The sequence below is a fragment of the Tiliqua scincoides genome, chromosome 4 (assembly GCF_035046505.1).
Source record: "Tiliqua scincoides isolate rTilSci1 chromosome 4, rTilSci1.hap2, whole genome shotgun sequence".
Classification (NCBI taxonomy): domain Eukaryota; kingdom Metazoa; phylum Chordata; class Lepidosauria; order Squamata; family Scincidae; genus Tiliqua; species Tiliqua scincoides.
This window is the reverse complement of record NC_089824.1, coordinates 63,252,617-63,279,659: the sequence shown is the minus strand read 5'-3', so window position 1 is coordinate 63,279,659 and position 27,043 is coordinate 63,252,617. Positions and strand designations below refer to the sequence as shown.

Genomic DNA, 27,043 nt, shown 5'->3' with positions numbered 1-27,043 from the left:
GGCATAGGATCAGGCCCTAGCTTATGCACACAGACTTTCTGGCAATAAGTACACCTTAGATGACCAAGTAATGAGCAAAGAGGTGATAAGCCGGGCAAGTGGGTGTCCAATGCAGTTCTAAAAGGAGGCACAATCTAAGTATGGGAATGTTTTGGCTTCGCTCGTGCTGCTTTATTAGAGTTTTGTTTATGTATGTATTTGTTTTTCTATTTTATGTTTATTATAGTTAAATAAATAAATAAATGATAAAAAAATAAAAATAAAAGGAGGCACAATCTATATTGTATGGAGGGAATATAAGTAACTACCTCAGACTGAGTCAATCCATTGGTTTATCTTGCTCGGAATCATCAATATTGATGGATTTAGAATCTCCAGCATTTCAAGTAGGGTCCATTTCCAGCCCTGCCTGGACATGCAAGAGGTCTGACCACTGACTTTTTATATGTAAAAGCATGTGCTCTACTACTGTCCTATGACTTCTCTACCCCAAAGTGTGTACCCCATCATCTGTTACCCTTTCCTTACCACTATGCTCTGAAGTTTCTACACTGAATTGTTTGCACATTAAAGATATACGGTATTTTCACAATTAACCTGGATAAAGGTGTCCCAGTGTATCTCTCTTCCAGCAACTGTTCCATTCTTCTCTTGGATAATTACATCTTCCCTTTGCTGAATCTGCACCAGTACATCCCACTAAGATATAAAAGTCCTTCTATTTTGATCCTTCCCTTCCTACAAGGCTGAGAGCGGCACACACAAGGCTAGGCCACCTATGAGGCCATCTGAAGCGGCTGCCTCAGGCAGTAGACTAATAGAGCGTTCCCACATCCATCCGCCCACTCACCTCAATTGATCTTCCACCTCCCACTCTCTGGATTGGAAAAGGAAGAGGAGTCTAATTATGTAAATTCTATTATTATTATTATTATTAAGTATGCAGTACTAGGGAATGTGCATAAATAGGAAATGCACATGGGAAGCGTTTTATCAGCAATGGACAAAGTGAAACGTGACAAGGAATGATTGTTCAGGTCCAGCCTCCTTTGTTTTCAAGGATCTCAAGCTCCCATTCCTCACCCCCCCCCCAAAGAAAATATGGAGGATTGCAAAATGCAGTTGTGTTGTCTTGTCTTTGATAGAACCTAAGCATCATTTCTCCAGGACCTCTACAAAACATGCTGTCGTCCTCCACCAACATTGCCTGTTTTGAAAAATCAGGTGATTGATTAGTGTTCTTTTAGGGTCTTTAGGACCCTTTGTTTAAGATCCTTAGGTTTCTGATTGCCTGACATGTATGTATAGCCAGACATGGAAGTATGGAATTATAGATATTCATTATACACAACAGACAAACACCCATCAGATACTAGCTCTGTGCAAGAGTTACAACCCAAACTGTAGGAACTTTGTACCTAGATTCAACATATCACATGGATGCACTGGCAAGTCCTGTCCCACGGCAACCAATTCTAAAACATACCCCCTGCCCACCACAGTGACAATCGTTATCCGCAGTAAGAAACACTGTATACAGGGATAATGCCACCCCATTTGACTTGTAATGCTGGGAATCCGCACTGTCATAGACTTAAGCACTAGTGTGCAGAGGGGCAGTTTAGATGAACTCTCCCCTTCCCACATGATTAACAAACTAGCCCAGATCCAAGGGCTTATGAGCTAGCACAGGGGTGTCAAACTCATTTCATACTGAGGGTCGAATGGCATTCATGAAACCTGCTGAGGGTTGGAAGTGATGTCGTTAGGCAGGAAGTGATGTCATTAAACAACTCATAACCAAAAATAAGCACTTTTTCTCACTTAGGAATTCGTTAACTACAAATGACAGAAGAGAAAACACGCAAATTTTTATCATATTTCAAGATATGGGAGAGCCCAATTTTCGTGGGGGCTGCCCTTTTAGCAGTAACACCTCAGCACTGCTCAGCAGCTGAGAGCTTGAGGGTCAGATAAAAAGCTTCTGCGGGCTGCATCCGCCCCCCTTATGTTTGACACCCCTGAGCTAGCATACCCTTAATTGCACAAGTCTGGATGATTATACAGTAGTATCATCTGAACTGTAGTACACCCCTATCTGTACTGGTCTATGGTGGATTAACTACCACACATGGTACTCATCATTCTGGTTTATGATCTTGAGGTTCTCTTCTTAAGGAGAAGTGACTTCTTTTGCTGTGTGCCAAATCTACATTCTCCTGAAAAAAGTAGTTGGGTAGATAGATAAGATGCTGAAGGAGGTAGAGAAACAGGACTAGAAGGAGCTAGTAAACTATCTAGAAGTGGTCGGAACATATTCTCTGTGGCAGTAACACCCCAGTCTAATCCGTAAGCACTGACAAATGTGGAATTTTTCAGACAGTGCATTAAGTCAGTGGCATAGCTAGTGGGGGGCGGAAGGCAGTCTGCCCTGGGTATCACACTGGGGGTGTAACCACAAATGCCTCAACATCGCAGAGGTTATAAGTAACCCCATCATGTTATATACCGTTGGATGCGGAATTTCCAGCGGAATGCAATGCAAAAGGCCGGATTGAAGTAACTCCTTTCCATCAAAAGTTATGGTCAAAAAACCGGAAATCAAAAATGTACGAAACCCTATGGAAAATGAAACCGAGCCATATTGCGCATTTACTCGAGAGTAGGCAAACGTGCCATAGTTCATCGGAAAGGGCAGGCTGAGAGGAATCCAATGAGACCAGAGTGGTTCCTATCCAATGAAAGCACCCCCAAAAAACACCCAAGAAGGAAGTCTCTCCCTCCAAGCAGACGAATGTATTGAGCCCTATGGAAAGCAAAAGTAAGCCACACAAGTCACATTTACTCACGAGTAAGCAAATGTGTCTTGGCTCCTGGTCAAGTCAGGCAAAGGGGAATGCAAGGCTAGTTGCATGGTCCTCATCTAATGAAGGTGGAGTTCAACAAATGCTCCAGAAGGCAGGACCCCCCCCCCCCAATAAACCAGAGGCTTGAGCTGGGCACTGGAGAGTTGGGCACTGGAGAGGGTTGAAAATCTCACTGATTTATTTGTGGGGGGTTGTTCGTGCAGGCAGCAACCCCCCCCCCCCCAAAAAAGAATAAAACAGAGGCTTGAGCTGGTAAGGTGGGCACTGGGGAGGGCTGAAAATCTCACTGCTTTATCTGTGTGTGTGTGTGCGGGCAGGCAGGCTACAGGGAAAATTCACTTGGTGCAACAGGGCTGGCTTCCCCTTATTTATCTGTTTTTCTTTAATTTAATTATTTATAATTATTTTATTTTGCTTGATGATGTCATGGCTGGACCCATCACTTCTGGTGGGTCCTGGACAGATTGTCATTCTAAAAAGGGGGTTCCAGTGTTAAAAGTTTGCCTTAACTCAAAACAGGCCAATGAGACATCCAGAGGGGGGGGGGTGACACCCTAGTGACCAAAATTCTGGAAATCGTGGCTTTTAGGAATAATATATGTTGTGGTGGTAGGGTGGTATATGTAGGGTGGTGTATATATATGTAGGGTGGTATAAAAAGCGAATTAATTAATTAAACAATATAATTAATTAATTGTTTGATTGATTAATTAATTGAGTCATATGGGCTGACAAAAATTTATGGGCCCTGGGTGTCAAATGACCTAGCTATGTCTCTGCAGTAAGTACATGGAGAACTAAAACAAAACAGTTGCGAATGAATTCTTCTCAGGGTATTGCTAACATTTGCTTTAAACCTTAGAATGAGTACTTCTGAGAATGTTCAGAGTTCTCCCTCAAGGGGAAAACATCTTTTTTCTAACAAGACTGGTTAGGAGGTTGAAAGGGAAGGTAAAAAGAGTCCAATCTCTCCAGATTGCATGGAGGCTGCTTAAAACAACGGTAACAGAGGCCCAGCGGAGGTGTATACCGCAAAGGAAGAAGGGCTCCACTAAGTCCAGGAGGGTGCCCGCATGGCTAACCAGCCAAGTTAGAGAGGCTGTAAAGGGCAAGGAAGCTTCCTTCTGTAAATGGAAGTCTTGCCCTAATGAGAATAAAAAGGAACATAAATGGTGGCAAAAGAAATGTAAGACGGTGATACGGGAGGCCAAAAGATACTATGAGGAACACATGGCCAGCAACGTTAAGGGGAATAATAAAAGCTTCTTCAATTATGTTAGAAGCAGGAAACCCGCCAGAGAAGTGGTTTATTTCTGGAGGAAAAGTTTCTGGATGAAAAATCCATTACGGGTTACAAGCCATGACGTGTATGTGCAACCTCCTGATTTTAGAAACAGGCTATGTCAGAATGCCAGATGCAAGGGAGGGCACCAGGATGCAGGTCTCTTGTTATCTGGTGTGCTCCCTGGGCCATTTGGTGGGCCACTGTGAGATACAGGAAGCTGGACTAGATGGGCCTATGGCCTGATCCAGTGGGGCTGTTCTTATGTTCTTAAGACTTAAAGGCAAAATATTTCTCAGCCTGAGTAAACTTGCCTTTCCTTTGTGGAGTAAACTATCTTCTGCTTTAGAAAGAGTAGACTGAGGACTAAATGTTTGAGCATGCAAAAAGTATCTTTCCCCTTTGATAGAAAACAGCTTTTTACGAAGTTAATGTAAGGACAGGGATATGCCAAGCATGTTCTACAATCTTCTAATCAGTAGTGTAGCTACAGGGGGGCACAGCACCAAGTTTTTCAGGGTGCTCCAACACCCCATTAAGTTTTGCACGATGCAAGCTGCTGCTCCCGCCGCCGCCAGAGCCATTCCCTGGTAAAAAAGCGGAGATGTGTCTTTCACTTCGCTCTCACCACCAGGAATGGCTCCAACCGTGAAGGGGAGGGGCAGCTTGGATGGCCCACTGATGTGCCCTGCAAAACTCAGTGCTGTGCCCCCCATAGTTACGCTAATCATTACAATTTTACATATTTATTTAAAAACCTTATTGAAAATAGGAAAAGCGTTAGTGTTAAACACAGTTTTTCCCTTCTTCCAGGTTTGACATCATGCAAGCCAGGCACCAGGACAAGAAAATGACATTTTTTCTGAATCAAAGATTACTTTAGGCAATTGGAGAAATTTGTTCAGTTGTTTATATAGCACATAATACAAAACACAAAACAAAGAACATTTGCCACACTGAGGCTTTAACCCTATCCACACTTAACTGGGAGTAAGCCCATTGACTAATGAGCCTTACTTCTGAGTAGACATGCATAGGATTTGTCTCTACAGGCCCAATCCAATCAGTGCCTTCCACTGACAGAAGTAGCAGATTTGGTGCAGTGTTGATATGTCAGGGGTGGGTAGCGGATGGGGAACACTGGGGTATTTTGGGGGAGGAATCAGAAACATGTTGCGGAAGGGAGAACATTGATCCGATGATAGTTGAGCACGCCAGATCTTATCCCTCATTTTTCAACCCACTCTATAGCTAGATCCAAAGCAGTAGGTCCAAGGCGACCCATAGGCCATGGGAGGACTATGGAGACATAAAGGAAAAATATTTTCCCCTTACCTCTTTCAGGCCTCCTGATCACCTCCACAGAAAAGCACGTAGCACATGCCTCCATGGTGCAGCTGCATGATTCAGTGAGGAGGACTGGACAGTAAATCTTGCAAAGGACAGATTTGAAGACTAATTATCCTGGTTAAGCTTCCATCACAACACAGAGCCATTTAAGGATGCCAGACACTTATAAACCTATGCATTTTTATTGAAAAGTAAACATGCATAGAATCAGGCTGCAAGTCTCACTGGAATTCATGGGAACTGAGTGCACAAATAAGCACTTACATTTCACTAATTCAAGTGAGACTTGGACATGCTTAACTTTCCATGGCCTGCAACAGCTGATTCTGTAATTAATGAAAAGTAATGGGATATTGAAAGAACATACATGCAAGAGAGAATATGCATGAACAGCTCTTTCTTATTCCGCTTCCTTTTCATTCTGTGGCTTTGCCCAGCCCTCCTGTTCCGCTCCACCTTCCTTCCGATTCGACATGGAGCATTTCTCAAATTAATTCCACAACTCTTGTATGCACAGCTTGCTGCAGCTTTCAATTCCTTCTGTTCATTTGTATCTTTTATTTCATATGTTCCCCCTCTCCAGGTTACCAATGCAAAAGAGCCTGTGAGGAGTGATGAAAGACAGGGCAAAAAAAAAAACAAAAAAAAACACAAAAAAACCACAACCAAAACAAGTATCTTGATGCAATCACATACACCTTTCTATCAAAATTCCTTCTTGTGCTGTTTTGTGTTTCATCAATGTGCAGGAACACATTTGTGCACTGGTAACCTGGATTGGGGGGGGGGGAGAAGCAGAGATTCAAGAATGGAAGGAACTGAAATCAGTAGCAGCAAACCTGAAGTAGTCTGCACAGTAACACTGAACAGGTTTCACTGGTATTATCATGATGCAATCCCTACAACTGGGAAGAAAGGAATACTATTCCCCGCATTGCAGCTGAGGCTGAGCTAAGACCACCCACAGGTTCATGGTAGAGACAGGATTCAAACCAGGATGTCCTGGTTCACAGCTCACTCTCTAATATCATTAATACCCCAGTCCCGTTCAGTAACTGTGTCCAAGTGGCTTGGAACCTCAAAATCCATGGAGACATTCTATCTGAGAAAATGTGTCTCAGCATCCCTGCAAGAGACAGTGCTCATGAAACCGGTAGTTCCGTGCTTTCGTAGTTCACTTTGGCTGACGATGCTTGTGTTGTGCTCAATCACTAATTAATAAAATCCTTGCCATGGATATAGTTTTAAACAAAATAGGGAGGTAGATACTTTGTTTCCGCTTAATATTTCATGAATGCTGTAGATGTTTAATTAGAAACTGTGTCATATAAATAAACTATGAATCAATGTGACTATGTAAGACAAATGCCACACAAGAGGTTCGTGCTACTAAATCCTTAATCCAATATTAATGCAGTATTAAATATTACTCTACTGGTAGCCCCAAAGGCATTTAAATATACCATTCCAAGAAGCTTGAAGTAGATTTAATTTGCCATAGTATACAAGGCCCATGTACCACATATAATCCCATTTAAACCTTATTTTGTGGTGATTTATGCACCTTGCGCTGGGCCTTTGTAAAGGAATTAATTTCTCTCTGTTTTACCATCTGAATGAGAATATACAGCATGCAAAAATAACTTGCATACACAACAGAACTAATAAAGTATTTTGCCATATATAACCTGAGTGAGTTGTTACTACCATAAATCAGGGACAGAAAGTATCTTCATTTATCTATCTATACATATATAGGTAGATACATATATAGATATATATATAAACCACCTTCCTTCTAGCTATACCACAGAGATTAAATGAAACTTGCTTATACCAGCAAAGGTTCACTGGTTTCAAATTCCAATGACTCTACAAAAAAGGCACCTGATTCACTCAGAGTTTTTAGTTATAAAAGGGACAAGAGCTTGTGTAGTGCAATGGATTAAGTGCCTGAGCAATAACTCAGGGCTTCCCTCTCACTTCTGCCAAGAACTCACAATGTGGTCACAAACCACTTCCCATCAGCTGCAATGTGGGGATAATGATACTTACTTTGTAGAGTATTTGTAAATACTCCCTTGCAAACTGCTTTGTGTGCAAGAGCATTTTTGCCCCATTCCCACTCTGCATAAAGCAAGGTGAAGAAATGCTGCCAGCCGATTGGCTAGTGCTGTCTCCTGCGGGAGGAGTCAAATCAGCCATTGCAGGTCCTTCCATTGTGCTGAGCATTTGGTGCTCCATCTCTGGCTGAAGACCTGCTCATCCATCTCCTAAAACAGTTTGAGACAAGCTGGCTGCCTTGCATGATTGGTCTTCTGTGGAAGCAAGGTCGGCATATTTCATACTGTTTGATGGGGACTGAACTGTGCCAGCCAAAATAGGGATTATGTGCATCAAAGGGTAAGCATGCAGTCAGAGAGGGCTCAGAACCAATCTCCAGGGGCTGCATGGCTCAGGGACTTTGACTGGGGACTCACTGCTGGGATTGTAAAGTCAATCACACAGGCTGCCTGGCTTGGGGTAGGCACTGTAATTTAGTTGCCACAACCCTGTTTCCAGGGGTTAATTCTGAGAAGCCAGGATTATCAACAGGCAATCTGCAGCTTGGAGTCAACAGTAGGAGGAACATACTATGGGGGGGGGGGTTGGCTCCTGAATGACAGAAGTTAGGATCTGCTGCAGAATATTCCAATTTATTTATTCATCTATTTGGTATATTCCCTATTTTAATTAACCCTAGTCGCTCACCTAAAGTGGCTCACAAGATAAAAATTAAAACAGTGGTTCTCACACACTTAGCACCAGGACCCACTTTTTAGAATGAGAATCTGTCAGGACCCACCGGAATTGATGTCATGACCAGAAGTGACATCATCAAGCAGGAAAATTTTTAACAATCCTAGGCTGCAAACCTACCCACACATACCCAGGAGTAAGTCCCATTTACTACCATTGTTAAAAGAATATACATATTAGCTTGTTAAAAAGCACAGGTCTGTCGCATTTCCCCAAATGCAGTCACATCCCATGGTAGCATCAAGTCTAACATATTAAAAATAAAATATTGAAATGAATGGGAACTCACCTGAAATGGGTTCGCAACCCTCCTAGTGGGTCCCGACCCACAGTTTGAGAAACACTGAATATGCACTGCAAGGCATAGAAAAATATGGCCCAATCCTAACCAGACCAGGCAGCAGCAGAATACACTGCTTCACTGGTGCTGACTGCCACAAAACGGTCAACACCAACTGTAAAACCCATTCTGGCAGTGCACAAATTCACATGGTGCTGGAGTGCTAGCAGGAAAGCCCGAGCCGTCCCACGTACACCAGAACAGTACAAAGACCCCATGAGAGCCAGAGATGGGGGACTGAGTCTGGGAAGGGGGTGGGTTCCTGAACCCGATCCCATAGTGCAGGTCCATGCAGACCTGCACCAATGATTTTGCTAGCTTAGGTCTAAGTAGCACACCGGCCCCCTGCCGGTGCCGTGAAGGCTTACTCCATTAATGGAATGATACTTCCCTTACCCAGAGGTGACCTCTGCAACAAGCCCTCCCCCCCCCCCCAAAGGATGCGGCAGTAGTCATTTTGGTGCCACTGCCTCAGCAGAGGGGAAGAATAGGATTGGGTTGTTAATCTGTTTGGCTTTGTTGGGTCATTGACAAAAATTGCGGCTCTGTTGTAACTCCAAATCCCTTGCATGTGTCTATAGGGATAAGCAGGCTATAATGTGCACTGCTGTTGACCAAATGTTATGTTATTCTCTACTAATAATGGCTTTGGAACATTGTTGATGCAGGAATTGGGTTCCTATTATGCATGATTCCAAAAATACAGCTGCTTCCAGGTCTATGGAGGTTACTAGTTCATGTAAAATCTTCCACTCACATGAAAGCCTCTGACATTGTGATGAGCAACTAGGGAAACGATACCTGATCCCTTGGTGGTGCACCACAATGCTTACACTGTTGCTGACTACAACATCAAAGGATTCCTCAGGGGTGGAATAGTTCACTAACTCCACATATTCACCTAATTCGTATACATATCCCTGTGAAGTGGGCAAAGATGAGCTTTTCAAAGTAATGAGTCTATTGTATTTAGCAAGGGATCAGCTGTCTCTATTCATCCCAGTATATAATTCCTTGCAGTATCTTTTGCTGGGGTCTCCCACGAGTGTGAGTCCCTCTGGGACAGAGAAACATCTCCTAATTTCTGGTTGTTGTTTTTTTTGAAAGGGGGTGGGATTCTTTTTGCTATGCAAAACTTTTTGGGTTGAAAAAATGGTATAGTATATAAATATTCTAAATAATATTGGGACTTGCATGGGAGTGATGACTGCAGACAAAACCATGGTGCCTCAGGATACATATACAGGGGAGGGAAAGGGTTTCAGGTAAAGGAAATGAAAGATAAGTCAATAACTCTCAGGTAGAAGAAAGGAACACCAGGATTAGTGCCATGATCCAGTGCTCCCTGGGCCAAAAGAGATTTTGAGGCCTAGGTGCATGTGTCCTTGCCACTGGCTTATCGTCCTCTCTCCAGTTGAGTTTCTCTCTCCCATGTTTACAGGATGGACAGGCAAGCAGGCAGACAGGCTTTGCAGCTACTGGTGTATCGTTTCACCCACCTTTCCTCTTCTGTCATGCTCCAAACAGCAATGGAGTACTGCTGTTTTTGCAATTTTCTAAGTGAACTTCACAGCTGCCTATAAGGTTACAGAGCAAAGGCTAGGAGCTCAAAGTCCCGAGCTGGTCTTGAACCCCTGACACTTGCTTGGCTAGGCTTGCCCTCTGACACTGGTGCTGCTTAGTGCCTTTCTGGAGTCTTGGGCCCCCAACACATGCCCATTTGATCTGCCATCTGAAGCCAGCCCTGGGGAACAACTTATTTCACTGCACTTTTGTTTAGGAAAAAAAAAAAATCAGCCTATCAAATATAGTTTCTGTGACCATTATGGCAGAATTGTAATCTCAGGATAACATCCCTGAGGACACAGTCTCTAAATGGGCCTCACAAGAAGCAAGGTGCAAGAAAGACATCAGATGTGGGAACTAAAGACTGCCTGCCTCCTGCAGCTTTACTTACACGGATGCATGCATTTGGTTGTATAAGACAGTGACAAGGTACAGCTGATGAGATGCTGATATAATGGGGCTTTCAATAACCTTGCCAGCAAGAATAAGTAGAAAAGGGGCATAAAAACATTAAATAGGGTTTCTTACAAAAAAAAAGTGTATGGCAACGTATAAAACATTATAGCACTCAAACCATTATTACAGGGAATTAAGTTTCTTGGCTTCCATTCATGCTGCTTGTGGGGATTATAGCATTTATAGTGGAAAAAATTGTCAGAGAGGATGAAAGAAAAGAATAATAGAGGTTTGAAAGATGAAGATCAGTACTCTTCGGGGGGTAAGGTGAAAGGGGGAGATACTTTCTAATACTACCACCTGGAAATACAAACTCACTCAAAAATCCCAGGAAATTAAGAATGATATCTATTTAGTACAAAATCCCAAACAGTGGTGCTTCTATTAAATTTGTGGTGCTTCTATTAAATTCTAACCCTAGTAGAGGCCGTTAGAGCAGTGGTTTTCACTCCTTTAGTACCAGGACCCACTTTTTAGAATGAGAATCTGTCAGGACCCACTGAAAGTTATGTCATGACCGGAAGTGACATCATTAAGCAGGAAAAATTTTTTAACAATGTTAAGCTGCAATCCTACCCACACTTACCCAGGAGTAAGCCCTATTTACTATCATTATTATAAGCATATACATAATAGCCTGTTAAAAGTACAGATCTGTCACATTTCCCCAAATGCAGTCACGTACCATGGTAGCATCAAGTCCATAAAAAATAAAATATTGAAATGAATGGGGACCCACCTGAAATTGGCTCATCCACCTAGTGGGTCCTGACCCACAGTTTGAGAAACACTGCGCTAAAGAGAGAAGTAGCAGCAACTGGGATTTTTCTTTTGTACCACATGTATAGATTTCACAAAGTTGAGGATTATGCTTTCTTAAAAGTACTGGATTTTCTGCTTCATAACCTGAAGTGCAGCAGGATTCAGCTTTAAAAAGTCTTTCTCAACTTCACTGTGCCCTCCTGATTTTTTGGGGAGGACAACTCTGATACTTGTCTTTCCTTCAGGGCTCTTCTGTTTTTTCCTGCACTGACACTGTATTACAGGACCATGGAAAGGAGCCAGCTACCAACTCACCATAATATTGATGCTTACATTTTATAGCAAAATCATATTGCAGTAAACATGATTTACTCGTCTTCTCTCTGATCCGACTCATGTTTCAAACCATTCTCCTTTATTTCTCAATAGGGACAAGTGGTTTCAAGCACTGAGCTCAGCAACTGGAAGTTGCTTGTTTGTTCAGTTCTGCTCTGTTCTGTTTATTTTGAGTTTTTTGTTTTGTTTTGCATTCCCAGTAAGCAATCTGGAAGCATTACTTGTTAACACAGTTCCATGAACATAAGCACACCAATGGAAAATGGTACATAACCCAGGATAATGCCATCATCTATTTTATGAATGGTCATTTCTGAAACGAAAAATCTGGATATTGCCTGGAGCTCAGTGAATCAGGAAAAAAACATCAGGGCACAGTTAGCCTGGGACAAACCAGTTCACATATGCCATTCAGTTCAGATCAACTATGCGTAGGGTACCCCATCTCTAAAACTGCCTCCAATGAAGTAGGTCATGGACTATAAAAGCTCATGCCACAATAAACCAGTCCCTATGGCTGGAAGCCGTAACCCAATTATACCAGTGCAGCCGGGGTGACTTTAATAGGATTAGCTTAGCATGAATGAGCTATGGATTGCAGTCTAAGTCAAGCAATTTTTTTTCTTTTCTAATAAAACTATGAGTATTTTCATACTTATTATCCTCTCTTTTCTATTTTTACTGTGTCTTTCCTCAAAAATCACCTCGAGGCCCTTCACAATTGTTTCAATGTTCTTGTAGTAATGCCTCAAAGAAACCAGTTACAAAGAACTCTAAAGGAAATCTGGAAATCCATTTTGAAAACAGTTTAGGGAAGAGAGAGAGAGAGAACACACTCGGATGAATATGACTTTAAGACAGTGTTTCTCAACCAGTGGTACAGGTACCACCAGTGGTACCTGAGGTGGTGTCTGGTGGTACTCACAGGACCCTGGAGTCCTGCTGCCTGGCAGTGAGACCAGGAATGCACTCCAAGGCTTTGAGGAGCCTTGGCTGGGTGGGCATAGCTCCAAAGCATGCTTTTCTATGCTTGAAAAAGCCCTCCCATCCACTCTGAGGCTCTCACTAGTGCTTGTCGCCTCACATCTGGGCTCCCAACCCAGAACTAACTGGCGATGATGTCATTGCCAGTTACTTCTGGTGGTACTTCAAATAGGTGGACCATGTGAAGCGGTACGACGGAGGACAAACTTTGAGAAATACTGCTTTAAGAAGATCCCTGTCTTATCTTGTCCACTTTCATCTCATTGGAGCCAACTTCATCATAACAAGACAAGATTATACATGGAAGGGGGAGGAGAGAAGTGGGGATCATTCACTTCTAATGGGAGCCGTTTTTAAGCAACCAACAATACTTTTGTACTATTCCTCACAATCTGGAACTACTAAGACATGCTCAGTGAGTGACAGGTCCCCACTCACATCATCCCCCGAAAGCTCCTCTCCACCTTACAAGGATAGGCTTCATCTTGGTAGAAGCCATCTAAAATTATAGTAACAATAGCAGCAAAGATAAAAAGAGTGGGCATCGATTCCACCCTGAAGGGTAGCCAAGGGGGGGAACTTTGGCGCTGGAAGGCAGTCTGCTACTGAGGACTCTGCAAAAGTAGTAGGATAACAGGCCACTGTCCAAATTGGCTTACAGAGCTGCAGAAAAGAAACAATAGGGGAGCAGGAAGGAAACAGAAGCACAGACTTGCCAGGAACATGTACGTGATTGTCTCAGTAGCATATACTTAAGCTTAGTTAGCAGTGAAAGAGACAACTAAGACATTGCGCCAAAGGCTTCAGGGAGAAGGTGGAATTTAAGAACATAAGAAGAGCCCCGCAGGATCAGGCCAAAAGCCCATCTAGTCCAGCTTCCTGTCTCTCACAGTGGCCCACCAAGTGCTTCAGGGAGAACAAAAGATAACAAGACACAACTCGCATCCTGGTGCCCTCCCCTGCATCAGGCAATCAGAGACAGCCTACCTCTAAAACCAGGAGCTTGCACATACCTATCAAGACTTGTAACCCATGATGAACTTTTCCTCCAAAAATTTATCCAATCCCTTCTTAAAGGCATCCAGGTGAGATGCCATCACCACTTCCTGTGGCAAGGAGTTCCATAGGAGAGACATGAGATAACAGATATGAAGGAGATAAGTGAGGAGGCTTCAAATAGGTATCTCAGAAGGCAGCACCAAGCATGACAAGGGAAAAAAGAGTGAAGCTCTTTGAGGAAGCAGGAGACATCTGGATGGCTGAGAGTCATGAAAACCAGGTGTCATGGGCAGGAGCTTAATATGATGAGACAGCTGAGAGGGAAGAGGCAAGGACATGGAAGGAAACATGAAAGAGTGATTTGTAAACCCCCCATCTTATCTCAGCTTGAAAACTATTTCAGCTTTTCACATGTTTCCCGGTATTGCTTGGAAATACTTGAGGAATTTTCAAACAATTAAAATGAAGACTCAGAAAACAGGTTTTTTTTTTGTTTTGTTATTCCAACACTCCCTAGCAAGAAGGTCACACCTTTGCAAAGGGGCAGCAAGTGAAAGGAAGCTGGGACTCTTAAGTGCCCATTTCCAGCTTTGAGTCAAGAGAGGTACCATGTTACCATCATGTTACCCCTTTCCTTTTTCCATGAAGGGTAGGAAGAACTGGCAAGAAGGCTTAGTTGAGTTGGCATCCTTCAGTCTCGGAAGACTATGGTGTCACGCTCTGAATGGTGGTTCTGGAACAGAGTGTTCTCTCCAGTGCGCAAAGCCTGGGTAAAGTAGGTATGGAGGATAGGCTGTTACCTATGCAGCAAATCCCCCCTCTCCACGTCGCTGAAATGGTCCAATGGAAAGGCAGAGGCCAATACGGTTGGTTCCAGCGGCGTCGCAGGAGTTGCCAGAACGTGACTGTGTTCAGCCATGAACTGCCTCAGGGACTCCGGCTCTGGATTTTGCCTCGAGGTTGACTCCTGAAGCCTTTTCCATAACTGGATGTAGCCACAAGGCAGTGGAGGTTTGGGATCAGAGTTTTCCTTCTCTCAGATGAGCTGCCTTCCCAGGCTGACGAACCCCATCTACCCGGTGGCTGTTTAGTCGCCTCTTACGACAAGTACAGCCAAACTGAAGGCCTATTCTTATCCCCAGCCCCCAGGGGAAGAAGGCTTAGTAGAAGCAGAGGTACTGAGCAAACCACATTTTAAGTCGGCCTTAGACTTAAAAGAGTAATGGGGTCAACTCAAAATGGGATGAGTCTCTTCAAGTTGGGCAATTGGCTTTCAAACTTTGTTAGCATCATTATGAGGGAGCAGCCGCCATCACAACATCTGGTTAGAGATTGACCCATCGGACATTGAAGGTTAGGGGTCTAAGCCTATAGGATTGCCCAATTTGAAAAACATCACTGGAAATCATAACCTTTTTTGGAATCGTTTTATGCTGAACGAGCAAAGTTGAAAAACTGAGTTCACATTCCTAAGGGGCAGCATCAAACCAAACATTTTAGAACATTACAGGTCAAAAAAGATAAAGGGAAAATATCCCTTTTTTGTTTCGGAAAATATTTTCATAGATATGGAAACTTATTTTTGAAATGGCTTTCTAGAGACTCTTACTGCTGCATATCATAGTTCACCTAAAAAATACAACTGGTAATTTTTTAAAGCCGATTTTTCATACAGAAAAAAAGTCACAGGAAATGTAGTACAGTAAATAAGACAAAACATGAAAAAGGCAAAGAAGAATTGATTTTTCAAGCATGTGCACTTACCAACAGGTGACATTTCAGGTACTCCAGCAGTGTAAGGGCCATCCAGAAACTTGGGTTCATTATCATTGATGTCTTGAATCTTAATGACGAATTCCGACTCGGGCTCCACAGGTTTGTTTGTCAGCCTATCTAGTGCTTGTGCTCGGAGGGTGTAGTAGGCCTGCTCCTCTCGGTCGAGCCTCTTGGTAGCGTGAATATCCCCCGTGTTCTCATCAATAATGAAAATGGAACTTGCCCCTTCTCCTGACAAGATGTATTTGATGGAGCCATCTCCTTTATCAACATCAGAGTGAAGCTGGTGAAAAATTGATGAGAGATGAGATTAACTTACAGGAAAGTCAGTGATATGATATATATTTTTTTTTAAAAAAAAGATCATGCGGCAGTACGTCATGCAGCAGTATGTGAGATTTTATTGTTCTTGCTAAGATAAGCCAAATGTTGATTGTGCACAGCATGTAAAAATAATGGGAAGCTGTCAGATTGCTCCCAGGAGTCAGGCAATCCCATCGCATTCCATAAACAATCCTATTTTCAAATGCGTTTTACTTCAACTCAAAAGCAAGAACAGTCTCTTGCTGTAACTGTCTTTGAGGACAGCAGCTGGTCTTAGAAGACAGATGATCTAAAAGTATTATTCCATAGCAATCCTTCTGGGATCAGGAGAACAACATTGAAGCAAACACGTCGAGGATTGCTGTAGGGACTCTACTGACTTGAGATGGTTGAATAGGAACTTCTCCCAAATCATAAAAGAACAGGAGGATTTGTGTGAACGACTCACATATTTGGTGTTGACATCTACAACTCCATATGCAAGTTTTTCATCAGCATTTGATGCATAATTGGAAAGAATGACGGTAAATTTGCAGCCCAATCCTATTCCTCAAAAATACAGTTTTCTCACCCCAATCCAAGCCACAATCAGCCTGTGTACTCAGATCTACGTCAGCTCTTTTGCTGGCATAAATCTGAAACGTCACATGGGGCCTGTCAGGTCTGAGAAGGGGGTTCTAGATCTCACCTACACTGTTGCCACTAAGATCTGCCCTGTCCCTTCCAAGCGTGGCCTGATCCCCACCTCGATCCTGTCCCACCACCACCTTACCTGTGCTTGTGGGCAGCCTGCAGTTGCTGGCGTGGGGCTTACTAGCTAATGCACCATCACCAGTGGCCCACAGAGCATCCAAACGGCTGCAGTGATGACAGCCTGAGAGATCCGCCAGCAACTCACATGGATAGGACTGGGCTGTAAGCATTATATGACACGGCTTATGCTCTGCCAGTGCAACTACAGCACCATCAGCGGCAAAAAAATCTCACTGTCATAGCCCTAGTTCCACTGGCAGACATGCCAAGGATGCTGGCACAACACTAAGCCAACATATCTTCAGTACCAGCACAACTGAAACCCATGTATACACCCCAAAGGGTTGGAAACATAGATGAGTTGTGGGCAAAATGGGATGGAGCCAACTTAGGCCATAACCTAAACCCTCTCCAGATGATGAACATGCCCTAAATTTTGGCACAATTCTAAATCTATATCAAAGTTGGTATAGGAACCCTCCCCCCCCAAAAAAAACAAAAAAAAAAAAAAAACTATTGATAATAACAGAGAGGGAGGAAAACATCAGAAAATCTCAACTCTCACCTTGCTTGCACCCAATCACAGCACTCCAAACACTATGTAAGCTCCTTCTGGCGAGACCATACATCAGATGACAGGGCAGGTCCAGCTCAGATGGGACTATCTCTCTCTGGCTCATGCTGTGTGCACTTAGAGCATGGGAAATGCGGAGGGCTGGAAGGAGGCCAGATATGTCCTGGGAAGGGGCAGCCTTCCAAAACCTAACTCCCTTCCCAGACTTGATCAGCCTTTACTGGTCAACATGGACTTGTACCAGTGATATTGCTGGCACAGCTTTGACCCATGGCAGCGGGGTTTCCCCAAGGGAAGGAAACAAATGTTCCTGTCCCCTGGGAAGGCCTCAAAGATGCCTGCATGAGAAACAGTGGATGCCACATTGGCACTGCTGCATCGCCAAGTGGGAAGTTAGGTTGGTTTGGGCTGCTAGCCTAGCAAGGCCCCAAATTTGAATCTTTCTTTTTGGGAACTGAAATAAATCCTTTTTTGCACTTTTCTCCCTTGCCTCCATTGTCCTTTCCCTTACAAATTATAAAGGTGTGCAATTGGCCACTATACAAGATCCCTGAATACAATTGCCCACCTCCCCTGTATGCATGTTACATATGTTTTTAAAAAGCACTGCCAGTAATACTCCTGAACATGCTATTCTAGTCCAATGTGCGGCGGCAGTAAAGAAGGCCAATTCTATGCTGGGGATCATTAGAAAAGGTATTGAGAACAAAACAGCTAATATTATAATGTTGTTGTACAAATTGATAGTAAGGCCACACCTGGAGTATTGTGTCCAGTTCTGGTCACCGCATCTCAAAAAGGACATAGTGGAAATGGACTTACAGGTGCAAAAGAGAGCTACTAAGATGATTACTGGGCTGGGGCACCTTCCTTATGAGGAAAGGCTATGACGTTTGGGCCTCTTCAGCCTAGAAAATAGACGCCTGAGGGGGGACATGATTGAGACATACAAAATTATGCAGGGGATGGACAGAGTGGATAGAGATATGCTCTTTACACTCTCACATAACACCAGAACCAGGAGTCATCCACTAAAATTGAGTGTTGGGAGGGTTAGGATAGACAAAAGAAAATATTTCTTTACTCAGCGTTTGGTTGATCTGTGGAACTCATTGCTGCAGGATGTGGTGACAGCATCTGGCCTGGATGTCTTGAAAAGGGGATTGGACATGTTTCTGGAGGAAAAATCTATTATGGGTTACAAGCCATGATGTGTATGTGCAACCTCCTGATTTTAGAAATGGGCTATGTCAGAATGCCAGTGCAAGGGAGGGCACCAGGATGCAGGTCTCTTGTTATCTGGTGTGCTCCCTGGGCCATTTGGTGGGCCGCTGTGAGATACAGGAAGCCGGACTAGATGGGCCTATGGCCTGATCCAGTGGGGCTGTTCTTATGTTCTTAATGTTGGTTCTTCTGTTCAGTCTATCTTTCTGGCACTTCCTCCCAAACAAACCTCAGGCAACTTCGCCTGAAAAAGGTGATGTGAAAGTACACCCCATTCTGGATGACCATTGCTCGCATTTGCTGCAAAAATAATGTTGTTGTTGTTTTGCTGCTACTATTGCCGTTGTTATTATTATTTATAATTTTAAATTGATTTTATACCAGGATGTAGGCTAGCAATTCAAGAAAGACTGGGGCGTTAGGGATATTATGTGAGAGATGCCTACACTTTCACTCAAATTATCTTGCCAGCATGTGTGTCTGTTGGGATCACACATATGCCAAAAATATTCTCCCACCTCCCTTTGTATACATCTAAGAGTGCATATTGGAAAATAAATTTGCATATTTTCTCCTTTCAGCTAATTTAAGATACTGAACACCTATGGAACTGTTCCTTAGTCCCTTATCCACATCAGTCATATTTTTTCAAAATTATTAAAACTCCCTAACTGAACATCCTTCTGCCACATCTCTCTGCCTTTATGCTTCTGGCTTACTCCTGCATAAACTCATTTGCTCTTTAAACCCATCTATCCCATTCGATCTCTATGCTCCGACCCATGATGCCACACATGCAGGGATCAATTTCTTCCTCATCATCAGTCAGTTCCCACTACTTCCCAATCTCTTTGAACTACTTCTTCAGAAACATCTTGTCTAACAGAATTACATTGTCCAACCTAGAATCAGCCCACCTTCATCTGCACCTAATTCTCTTCTATGTCATCACTTCCACTCATTTGCCAATTCATGAATTCTCCCAACTCAACCCTGACTAATCATCTAAAACAATGTTTCTCAACCAGTGGTATGAGTACCATCAGTGGTACTTGAGGTGGTGTCTGGTGGTACTTCTGGGACCCCTGGACTTCTACTGCCCAGCAGTGAAACCAGCAACATGACAAGACAAACATTGGTAGGAGGCTTGGTTCAGTGGGCAGAGCTCCAAAGCACGCCTCTCACGTGCTCTAAAAAGCCCTCCTATCCACTCTGAGCCTCTTACCGGTGTTCATCATGTTGCATCTGGTCTCCAGATCTGGAAGTAACTGGAAATGACGTCATCAACAGTTACTTCCAGTGGTACTTCCAATAGGTGGACCATACAAAATGGTACAGTGGGGGATAAACATTGAGAAACACAGATCTAAAATCATAAAATTCACCAAAACTACGTAAAAAAGCATCCAGTCCACCACCACCCCATGTCTACCACCACAATGTTACTAAATCATAAGCCAGGTTATGATGTGACATAAAGCAAAGAATGCATATACTGCAAAAATGATTACAAAGCAAAAACTCAAGGTGAGCCAAGCAAGAAAATCAAACTGTAAGAAAAAGTCAAGAGTCACTATGGAATTCCTTCTCAATTCCAAATATGTTGATCTCTTCAACCCTCACACAAATTTGTAAGCATTCTGACTAGCAAAGAAACCTTTATATTCTACCCTGCATTTAGAGTGGTTGACACAAATGAAAACACAGGTCTACTCCCCCCCCCCAAAAAAAACACCTTTTTTGCCAATGATGCCAAGTTGCCAAGGATGTTTGAATTTAGGATGTTTTCAGCGTTTTGATTAAAAAATGGCATCAGTTTCGCCTGACTGGCTTTTAGTTTTGGGGCATAACTACCCTATAAGCGGACTCAAGTAGCTTCTTCATGAGGAAGCTGACGCCATGGCTTCTAGATGCCATGGAAGGTGCTTGAATCAACATATAAAGTGGCTATGCCGTACCCCCAACTAATGACAATCAGGCAAAACTAATGTCATTTTTTTATTCAGCTCCTTGAATATACCCTCAAATAGCTCCTCAAATAGGTATTTTATTCAGCTCCTCAAACAGGTATAACTTTTAAAACAGCAAAATGTGTGTAAATGCTTGCTTTAAGCATAAACAAACAAATATATACAGATCCTAATTTATATAAAATAGCTACCCATGGCAACAAAAGGGGAGTATCACAGATACAGAACTGATCAGATTCTAAATGCAAACACTGTGGACTGGCTCAGGTGATCCTTTACCCACCAGCCCCTATTCCAGGGTATTCCACTCTGCACCCATGTTGGCAACCTTCAGTCTCGAAAGACTATGGTATCGCGCTCTGAATGGTGGTTCTGGAACAGCGTCTAGTGTGGCTGAAAAGGCCAATTCGGGAGTGACAATCCCTTCCACACTGGGAGCAAGTGCAGTCTGTCCCTGGTCTGTCTCCCTGGCTATGGCCTTCCTTCTTTGCCTCTTAGCCTCAGAATGTTGGCCAAGTGTCTCTTCAAACTGGGAAAGGCCATGCTGCACAGCCTGCCTCCAAGCGGGCCGCTCAGAGGCCAGGGTTTCCCACTTGTTGAGGTCCACTCCTAAGGCCTTCAGATCCCTCTTGCAGATGTCCTTGTATCGAAGCTGTGGTCTACCTGTAGAGTGCTTTCCTTGCATGAGTTCTCCATAGAGGAGATCCTTTGGGATCCGGCCATCATCCATTCTCACGACATGACCGAGCCAACGCAGGCGTCTCTGTTTCAGCAGTGCATACATGCTAAGGATTCCAGCTCGTTCCAGGACTGTGTTGTTTGGAACTTTGTCCTGCCAGGTGATGCCGAGGATGTGACAGAGGCAGCGCATGTGGAAAGTGTTCAGTTTCCTCTCCTGTTGTGAGCGAAGAGTCCATGACTCGCTGCTTCTACTTTCCAACATCCTGGGGCTTTTTAGTTTAACAGTATGGGCACAGCTTAACAGTATGGGCACAGGGTTAATTCAAGCTGTTCCACGACACATATGGCTAATTTAGCTCATTTAAGGTCTACCCCCCCACCCCCATGAATGGCACTATCCTAAGCAGAGCACACACTGGCACAGAACATTCTGCACTGGTGCTAACCATCATGGAAGTGCCATAAAGCACTTTAAAACAGCATAGCAGTTGTTGTTGGAGGCATGAAGGCCTGTGCATGCTGGTAGAAGGAGTGGGGTGCGCTGGAGAAGGTCAAATCCACACTGAGCAGTGCGAAGATAGAATGGAGCAGGGGAGGGTGTAGGGACTGCAGGGAAAGGCGTAAGAGGGAGGTGGAGGGCTGTGGCAGGCAGATTGGGCCCAAGTGGGCGACAGGATTGATGACAGCTGTGCACGCTGTATCCTATCCCCATTCCTGGGCCTCACAGATCCACTTCTGCTAGCTATTTAGCTCAGGCAGGTCCAGGTGATAGACCTGCTGCAGCTGCTGGAGCTTACTCCAGGGCAAGGGATGAATCTTCCCTTACCTTGAGGAACCTGCCAGCCTTCCAACATCCCTGGCAGGATGGAATGTGGCACACGCTGGTCCTGTTTCATCTGTGCATGGTCCTGCACATGGGGGTTGGATAGGATTGGGCTGTCTGAGGGTTTAGAGGATGTAGCAACAACCATAGCGTCCTTTCAGGTCCACAAGAGCACTGGCATTTCCCCTCACATCAAACTGGTGCAAGAAGCAATGTCATTGCAGGAAACACAGGGCTTTCCTCTGCTTCACTCTTTGCACAAGAAAACTGTTGTACGCTAGGCATAGTTATGCAGTGGTATCTTCCCAGCAATTGCTTTATCTCCAGCCGTGATGTACTGATGCATGAACAAATTATAAACCTAAAAACAGAAAACAGTTTTGCTCTCCATTCACGTGTCAGCCAAAAAAGAAAAAAATTATCAAGATTTTTTAAAAGTGAAGACCCTTGCAATACTGGACAAAATATTTTGCTCTTCTTATCTTTGCGTGGCGATTCATTCATCACACTCTGCTCAGGCCTTCTTGCACCATATCATCATCATTACCACCATGTCCATCACTTTCTTTCTTCTCAGCTGGAGATCTCACAAGGATGATGATCACAGCAATAAATGCTTCTCACTAAGGATTTTAATAAATCTGAAGGGCCAGTGTGATCTGAGGAGTTTAAAAAAAAAACAAAAAACCCTAGAAACTGGATTTCAAAAGGCTCTTGTTAACTAAAGAGATTCCTGTTTGCATTGCCCATGCATTAACATAGGGCATGAAAAAAGGGAGGGCAAGAAAGGATACAGCACCTAGCAAAAGCACTTTCTCTTCCCCTCTGCTTTTCCTACTGGATTAACAGGGATTTAGCTGGAAAACTATAGCTTTCTCTGTCTCCAGCAAGGTTAGGAAGCTCAGACAGAAAGAAGTCAACTTAGGGAGCCTCCTTCCCTGGTGAACAGACAACCTCAAAATGTGGGGTTTCCCATTCCCACAACCTCCTCTTTCCCAGGTAGGCAGGTCAGATGATCAAAGTCTTCCTGGGAGGGGCGAGGCTCCCTTGATCCCTAGACTAGGAAAGCCTTGACCACCACTCCTCATATCTGTGATAGACTCTTGGAAACTTCCACCCAGAGCTGATCCAGTATGTGTCTGCAGAGACAATGCAAGATAAGGTGGAACATATGCACTGGTGGAGATAGGAATCTGCATGACAAAACTCCAGCCCCACCCATCATGTTAGAGTAAGGCTCCCAATTCCTCCAGAAATTAAACCAAGTGGAACTGAAGCACTGTGGAAAGCATGGCAACCTGTCCCATCTGGAGTGAACCTGGACTAATGAAATAGTCAACAATAGAAAGGAGTTTATTAAAGGGCTGAAGGAACAAAGCATTAAAAGAGGTGAATGGTTTCAAAGGAATCAAAGCAAGATGTGTACAAAAAAACAGGTAAGGCAAAAAGGTGGAATAGTTGGTGAAGAGACTAAAACACAAGGAGGAACATCAATTCTGCTGAAGCAATTCCTATTCCCATGCATACTGCTTCTATGTTGTCCCTAAAAGTGTGTCCCTCACATAGTTCCAGGAGTCTGGTCCTTTTAATTGGTGACTGTATGTGCCTGTTCAGTAAAACAGCAGCAGTGATGAACCAAACATTACACACACAAAAATCTCTGCAAGTGACTTTAAACAACCAAGGGTTGATACTGCCATGAGTCCATCTGGTTTGAAGGTTTACAAGCACTTGGGCACCGTCTGCCTAATTAGTTGCCACATGTCAGTCCCAGTGGGAGGGCTACCGGGATCCACTATTCTGGGAAAAGCCAGATGACAAAGACAAACAAACCATAACAAGACCTGCCTCCTGTAACATGTGGCCTCCTTGCAATGAGGTTGAAGCTCAGGATGATGGCTACTGCAGTACAATGTCTCTAAAGCTTTCTAAGAGGCTGAGATATTACAGCAGCCTCTGGGGCCTGGAAGGGACCAAAATTAGGGGAAAATAGGCTGAAAAGTAGGATAAAGTAAGGGATGCCCACACAATATCCATAGTATGATGTGCAATTGTGTTTTACGACAATTGCTACATTTATAATGTTAGCTTTATTACTACTACTATTACGCAGCAGTTACTACTCTTTATAATTAGCGCACAGCTCTAACTGGTACCCAGAAAATAAAAATCTGGTTACAATTTACTTTGCTGCTCCAAGGCCCCGGTCTTGTTACATGTTATTGTTGCACTCTCTGGATTCTTCAGTGAACGTTGTCTTCAGGACGCCGTGCTCAAATTCATGCAAAGACCTTGATCCCATTGAAAAATCCCTTAATTACCATAGGTTGGCTTGTTCCAGCTTTTGTGATGTTTCCCAGTGCTGCCGCGAACACTCTGAAGAGTTTTTTGTGAACATTGTTATGAGTATTTTAGTGCTAGCATGAGAAAAATGAAAGAACATGACAAGGGAACAATGCATAACCAAAATACGTTGAAAAGCGTCAGATGTGCATTTCCTCAGCAGTGCTCGCATTAGTCATACTTTAGCTTTCCGGAGGGTGAAATAAACAGAGTAGAAGCCGGAAGTTAAGAGCCAACCTCCAAGACAAAGCAAACTTGGGACAATTTCGGTCGGTCTCTTTGTCTATTACTATATAACCATTCCATTCAGTACTGAGCTCAGACATCAGGAGCCTATTACTTTGGTGGTGAAATGGGGTCACTCTAAAATTAGGGAGTTATGTTGGCACTGTCAGGGGACTCCCCCGTGTGTGCAGAAGTATAGCAGTTTATAAATGAAAAGAAAAAGAAAATAAAATATTTATGCCTCGCTGGAGAGTCCCCCAAGTATACAGAAGGCACTAAGATATTTTGTAATTTTTTTGTAAGTGGAGGATGCCTTAATTGGCATGCTCTGTAGCCCTCAGGAGCCAAAAAGTTGAAGGAAACATGTAAACACTGGGAGAGGTTGACAGACTTTCTAATAGCAAATGGTATTCCAGACAAATAACATCACGATGTTTCAGAGGTTTAGGATATAGAGACTGATGCGTTGGAATGAGGAGGAAAAACGTGCCTTGGCATAGGTACCAGCTGATCCAAGTCCCCCAATCCCTACAGAAATCTCTTCTATATATCTTGGGGACAAGCACTTAACAATATCCCCCACATGGCACTGCTCAGGTCTGGAGCAAAGGGTACAGGTTTCTGCATGCTGACAGAGCTTAACTGTTTTGCACCACTGCAATGTGTTTAATTATGGTTAATCGCACAATTCTAAAACAGACATGGAGGGAGAACGGCAAGAAAGAGAATGAAAGGTCGCCTAATGTACAGAGAGCTTTAATTCTACTTTTCTCATTGGCTTATGGTCCACTTTCACTCTACATCCACCATAACAAGCTCCTTGAAACAGTCTCCATAGGCCCCCCAAAAAACTCCACATCTAGCTAATGTAATATTTCACACGCTTAGCCCGTGACCTTGTTCCTAGGGGTAAATCAAGGGATGCTTGACTAGGTTTCAAGGGCTTTTGTGTTACTGCATTTTCCCACAATTAGCGGCAATGGCGGGCTTACTATGTCAAGCATCCAGGAGTAACTATCCCTAGAGATACACAGTGACCTTTGTATGAGCTAAGGTAGTCAGAAAAGTTGTTTGGCTGCACCACCCTGGAATTTCTTTTCTGCTTAGATAGGAATCGTCTTTTCAGGCAAAGAAATTGCAGATAACAAAGATAACAGTCTCTGAATAAGGTGACAATTTTATTAAGTCCATACATTCTTACTGTACTGATTTGCAGAGGTTGCAGGCAGCAGAACTGTGTTTTGGGTCCCTGAAATTGACACTCAGATGTTGTAAACTACAACTGAACCAAAGTCTTTATCCTGCCAGGGGTGCAGCAGATGGGGTCCCTTCTGTGAGTAGTGATTGAATCTCATGATAAATCCTTAATCATATGAGAACATTGACTCTGGCATGTCACGGTAAAGTTCCAGAGACACCAATTCCAGTTCAAGGTGGAAAGGTCAGCAAGAAAGGCTATTAAAGAGCTTTGTGCTCTCCATCACCAACAAGTTCATAAAGGCCATTAAGATTCTTAAGAAGACTATTTCTATTAGTGGTGTCGGGGTCAACAAGGTTGGATAGTTTCTGGGCACCAAAGCCCAGACTGACCCCTGAATGCCGGTGGTACTGATGGCAGCAGTGGTGAGTCAGCTGAGCACTGCACACCCATATACAAATTTGAACATCCCTCAGTGGTCCCTGCATATCATAGGAGAAAGTTGAGAGAGCAGGAGGACCTGCTGCCTCTGCCATGAAACAGGTGGAGGTAGAAGCTCCTCCTCTTCCTACCTTCCAAAGGTGGGAAGGGATCTGCTGCTGCCATTGCTGAAGTTTCACCCATTTGCAAATGGGAACGTAGGAGAAGCAACTGCATGCTGGTAAAATGCAGTAGGCGTAAAACGCAGGAGCCCAGATTAGGACTTTACCTGAAAAGCCCCCGCAATCTGCAACCAGCACTGATTAATCATAATATTAGGAATTGTAACAATAATTTAGAAAGGTCTGGGCTTGAATTAAGTCTGGGTATCATTATAACACCATTAATATTTGATAAAGAGTGATTCAGATTACAGGCATGACTTCCTACTCCTTCAGATTACCCCTTTTCCACAGGGGTTCCATTCCAGAAACCCTCCCCCCCATAGCTGAACCCACGGTTAAGGGCTAACACCTGTCCCCGCAGTCTGGGGACTGCTCCCCCTCCAGAGACAAGGAGAGTAGAGCTTCCCTTGCCTCCGGGGGAGCTTCTGAACACAGCAGAGGTCAAAGTCATTCATCCCTGGCCTCTGCCAGGCTCAGACTGAGCTTTAGAGCTCAAAACACATGACTTCTGGTTTCACAGAGAAACCAGAAGTGATTGTTTTAATGCCTTATAAGCCATTAAAAACTTCACTTTCATCCTCAGCTTCTGATAAACTCAGAAGCCCCTCCGGAGATGAGGGGAGCTTTTCTTACTTGAAAAAATAGGCAGTTTTGACTAAATACACCTCCACCCCAAACAATTAAAGAAAATGCCCCAAACTCCTTTCCCCAATTGGGGGGGGGGGTCATCTGAACCACCCTCTCATAAATGATCTCAATACTACTCTCCCTCCCCCTGATTGATCTCAATACCACTCCCCCTGAGC

At 43.7% G+C, this 27,043-nt stretch overlaps 1 protein-coding gene across 1 annotated transcript in view; it reads right to left on the bottom strand.

Annotated features, from left to right (window-relative positions):
- CDH7 (cadherin 7) overlaps nucleotides 1-27,043 on the bottom strand; it is a 133,592-nt gene that overhangs the window by 50,072 nt on the left and 56,477 nt on the right. The window contains exon 2 of the mRNA XM_066626413.1: nucleotides 15,506-15,800. Coding sequence (XP_066482510.1) covers nucleotides 15,506-15,800 — 295 coding nt within the window. The remainder of the gene's footprint in view (nucleotides 1-15,505; nucleotides 15,801-27,043) is intronic.